This window comes from Acomys russatus, chromosome 7 (assembly GCF_903995435.1).
Source record: "Acomys russatus chromosome 7, mAcoRus1.1, whole genome shotgun sequence".
NCBI lineage: Eukaryota > Metazoa > Chordata > Mammalia > Rodentia > Muridae > Acomys > Acomys russatus.
This window is the reverse complement of record NC_067143.1, coordinates 57,078,014-57,083,066: the sequence shown is the minus strand read 5'-3', so window position 1 is coordinate 57,083,066 and position 5,053 is coordinate 57,078,014. Positions and strand designations below refer to the sequence as shown.

The window sequence follows — 5,053 nt, the reverse complement described above, 5'->3', positions numbered from 1 at the left end:
CACACTGATTTCCAACCCCTGTACTCTGACATCAGACGTGAGTCTCTTTACCATTGCTCTGTAAGGCCACCATACCATAAGAAGGAAAACATCCCAGAGTGTCACCTGGTGAGGAAACCTTTTATGTGGTTATAACTCACTAAGATGATTGCCTGAATCCAAAAATGGATGATTCGTATAAATATACATAGAGGTGTCTCTGGGAATTATTCTATAAAACATCTCATGGAGAAAGAGTCACAAATTATTTAACAAAGGTAGTTTCATACCCATGCCTCTAAATCAACAGATATATTTTTTTACTGGTTTGCTTCAACCAGGAGTACTACATTCATATCTGAAGTCTGACTTTGAGGTAACTATTAGATATAACTACCTATTGACTGGGTTCTGTTGGCAGCAACCGTTTTCCAAGAATCCTCCTTAAAGCCCCAGTGACTTCCTTGTTCCTCAGGCTGTAGATGAGGGGATTCAGAGCCGGAGTGACTATAGTGTAGAAAACAGAGAAGATGTTATCTTGTTTGGGGCTGTGGAATTGACTGGGGAGAACATACATGAATGAGGAACCCCCATACCACATCCCAACCACAATCAGGTGAGAAGAACAGGTGACAAGGGCTTTCTTCCTTCCCTCATTTGAGGGCATGTGGAGCACAGTAGAAAGAATTCGTGCATAGGAGGCCAAAATAACAGCAAAAGGGAGAATCAAGACAGAGACACCTGCCAAATAAACCGTCAGCTCGTATGTGGAAGTGTCTGCACAGGCCAGCTTCAGCAATGGAGGGATCTCACAGAACAGATGTCTGATCTGCCGGGATTTACAGAAGGGATACTGCATAGTGTAGAAGGTAAATATTAGGGCCATCACTGATGCCAATATCCATGATGTGGCCATCATAAACCGGCAGACATTTGGCCTCATGAAGATCATGTAGTTCAGAGGATGACAAATGGCCACATACCTGTCATAGGCCATAAAGGCCAGGAGGAGGTCCTCTGCTCCACCAAGTGCCAATTCAAGGAACATCTGAAGGGCACAACCTCCAAAGGAGATGGTGTTGTCATTGAGTAAAAAATCCATGACAGCTTTGGGAGTAATAACCGATGTCAGGAAGAGGTCCATGAGAGACAGCTGCCCGAGTAGGAGATACATGGGCACGTGTAGCCGAGCATCCAAGGTGATGACCAGAAGCAGCACTCCATTGCTGGTCAAAGCCAACATGTACAGGGTTGTAATAGTGGCACAGAGCAGTTCAGGAAAGCCACTGTCATCCAGAATCCCCACCAAAATGAAGCCACTTCCCAAAGTCAAGTTCCTGAACTCCATTTTGAGTGATATCATTAGTTGCCTGGAAACAGATGGGTATATTGAATTTTATTAATATAGACTAGTCTGTGTTTGTACTTTGATACCCCAGTACAATGCTATCTTTCTTGTGTAAAAATAGCTTTGCTTATTGATATTCAAATGTTTGGCTTTTAGTTGTATCTTGGTGAAGGTCCTGAATATGAGTGTTGAAATTACTACCAGAAAGGAGGTAGTAATCTCTAGACCAAAATAGTCTCATAAAGCAGAACACATGATGTCTGAGTACATCCATACACAGATATATTGCTACAGAAATACACAGGTTGTTACACTACAGCAATACTCAGGGATGTAGGACATCAGTACTTGTGGAACTTCTAGTGAGGACCACACAAGGATAGACCAGTAGGTCACTGCACATATACATCAATGTCCTAGTAAAGAACCATACACCTTCCTGTTCCTAAAGTGCTCCACAAAAGACATCTTTATATAAAAACACTGGTGTACTATTACTGCAATGTAAGGCGATATGTATTTACAACAAAGCAGGTGCATGTACTTGTGGGGTCTGAACAGTTGAAAATAGAGCAATTGGACAGACAAAGGAACTTAAAGCAATAGCAAATCTGATACTGTAATTTAACACTTTAAAGTCACCTTGGAATCCTATGTTGGCATCACATGCTCAGAGACTACACATTTAATTTAGAGACAAATTCATTACCCCAGGTCATGAGAAGCCTAGCTAACTGACCACCTCTGATCCCCTTCAACTGCATGCAGACTGAGGGTATTTAGTACAAAGAGGGCAAAAGAGGCTTTTAGGTCATACTTAATTGGTTTGTTTAGCTCAGCTGGTTAAGTAGGGAAGGACTCCTTACAAAGTCATATATCAGGGCTGTTCCATTCATTCCTTTCATCTACAGATGTTCTCTGGAGATAGATATGGAGGCAGCCAGGCATCTAACAGTCTTGCGGTAGTATCCTATGGATGAAGATGTCTTTCCAGTTCTCACATCTGAGTACAAGTAGAAACTTTTTCTGTTTAACAGGTCTTATGGAAGGAAAACCTCTAGCACCATGTCAATTATCCAACTGGTCTTAGGTCCAGATGCTTCGACTTCTTTATTTCTTCTTCCATCGGGGAGCAAAGATCAAAGGTGTGGAAAAGAGGTAGAAATGTAAAAGGCACTCAAGGGGCCCTGCTTAATGTACCTGAGGACAGGAGTGAAGTGAGGCTTTGCTGAGGAGCACATTATGTTGTCTTTTGAGCTCATGTCCTCCTTTCTTCTTTTTTCTATTGCTGTCGTCAGAGGGATCTATCCCCCAGCTGAAATGGCCTCCCTTGGAAACGTTAGTCTAGGAAACAATACATTAATGAATCCTCTTGGGTGTGACTTCTCACTTGTTTTTCTGAAGTCTGTGTCTCTGAATCTGCTCTGAGACCACAGCTTTGAGACCACAGCTTTCTCTCATGATTAAAGGCGAGATCCATCAAAAGAACAAATGACAAATGGAATGGTTATTCAACAACAATTATATGGAGATGTTGAAAAACTGATAAAAATAAATGATGTACTTGTAGGAAAATCTCACAATGAAGCTCCCCCAAATAACAATTCAAGAGGCAAATAACTAAAATTACACAATTTATAGAAGTGTATAAAATTACAAATATTTACTTAAATGTGTTCTCAGGAAAGAAATGAGAAATTCCCAGGAAGTGAGAATTTGTTGCATGAAGACTTGTTCTCACTAAAGGAGCTCCTAAAACTGAGAGAAAATTGACTTACACAGACTTAAACATAATAGTGTGAAAGTGGTGCTTCCATGCTAGGCAGAACATCAGGCAAGAAGCTGATGCAATATCCACAGATTCTATTAATCATAGAAGAAAAATTCAGAATTAGAAAGAGTGCTAGGATTTTTCTATTGTCTCTTTGTGAATTTTACATCATACATACCAATTCCACTCAATTTCTCCTCCCCTCATATGGGCCATCCACCCTTGCAACCTGGCCTCCAATAGAAAAAAAAATCTCATGGAAGCTGTAGTGTGTCCCATAATATACTCTTTTGTCCACACCTCTTTACTTGCAAATCATTGCTGCTACTTTGTCAATACTAGAACCTCACTGGGACTCCTCTTAGATATCTTCTTGTGTCATGGAGTCCTGTAGCTGTGGATCTGTAGAACTGGCCCCTTCATGCACTCTAGCAGTTCGTCAATGGGATAGATGTTGTAGTGGGACAATTCAAAGCCCTGGATCTGTGCCTGAGAGGTATCTGAGCTGGTCAGCTTGCTGGGTCTCCCACTCTCATACCATTGGGACAGGCTCATCAGAAACCTTGAACCATGGCCATCTCTACCATGCTGCTCTGGTGAGGTGCAGGGCTGACTCTCCCAAGTACGACAGCCAGTGAGAGACATGGCTAGTTCTTCCTCTCTCATGACCCCAGGACCAGCTCTTTTGCCTGCTGTAGACATCCAGTAGTGAGGGAGGGGAGGAGAGTGTCTCTCCTTAGTCCATGCCACCTTCCAGCTGACAAGGTGCAGAGCAGGGTCTCCCACATTCATACTCTCAGGGCTGGCTCACCCACATCCCAGCCATCAGAGTCTCCTCTACTGTGCTGCCCAGGTGATTGGCAGGGACATCTTTCCCACTCTGAAGACACTGGGGTCAGATGTGGGTGGCAAGGGGAGAAAGGGACATCTCTCCTTCACCCATGTCACTGCACAGCAGACAAGTGGTAGGGCCAGCTCTCCCATGCTCTCACCCTCAGGGCTAGCTTGCCTGCAACTTTCCCCTTACCACCACCAGGGTCAGTTCTTCTGTACTGCCCAGGCAAGATTTAGGGCCTGCTCTCTCTAGTGCTACAGCTGGTGGGGGCCAGGGACAGCTCTCCTGCTTTCATGACCCTAAGGCCAGATTTCCTGCCTGTCACAGGTGCTAGTGGGGGATGGGGTTGGCAGGAGAGTATCTTTCCCCCATCTTTGTCACTGCATGTGAGACAAGTGGTAAGGCCAGCTCTCCCGTTCTCCTATCCTTGGGCCAGTTCACCCACAACTCTCACTATGGCAGTGTACAGGGCCACTTTCCCAAGTACTATAGCTGGTTTAGGGTTTGTTACAACTTTCCTGCTTTCACAACCCCAGGGCCAGCTCTCCCAGGATGCACAGGTAAAGGGTGGGCCACCTCTGTAAAACACGTGATCATCAACATGTCCCTGGGAGGCAACCTAGACCAGGCAAGTGTGCCTGGCCTTTGGCAATAACACCCGCCAATATAGGGTCACAGACAGAGATGTGCCCCCATCTTAAAACTACTAGTCTCTGAAGAAGGAAATTTAAGAAGATATCAGAAGATGAAAAGATCTCCTAAGTCATGGATCAGGAGAATCAACAGTGAAAATGGCCGTATTACCAAAAGCAATCTACAGATTCAGTGCAATCCAGAATGAAACCCCGGCACCTTAAGACACTTAATTTTTGACAAAGAATCTAAATTCATACAACAAATAAAAGATAGCATCCTCAACAAATGGTGCTGGTCTAACTGAGTGTCTACATGCAGAAAAATGCAAATAAACCTTTATTTATTGCCCTGAAAAAAACCAAAGTCCAATGGATTAAAGACTTCAACATAAAACAAGATACATTAAATCTGTTAGAAGAAAAAGTGGGGAAGAGCCTTGAGCTCAATGGCACAGGAGACAGCTTCTTGAACAGAACACCAAAGC

The 5,053-nt window shown here is 43.6% G+C and overlaps 1 protein-coding gene across 1 annotated transcript; it reads right to left on the bottom strand.

The window, feature by feature from the left end:
• Positions 1 to 376: 376 nt before the first annotated feature.
• On the bottom strand, positions 377 to 1,327 carry LOC127192010 (olfactory receptor 2AG2-like). Its single transcript, XM_051149360.1, has one exon. The coding sequence runs from the start codon at positions 1,325 to 1,327 to the stop codon at positions 377 to 379; it is 951 nt and encodes a 316-aa protein (XP_051005317.1).
• Between the last annotated feature and the right edge of the window lie 3,726 nt (positions 1,328 to 5,053).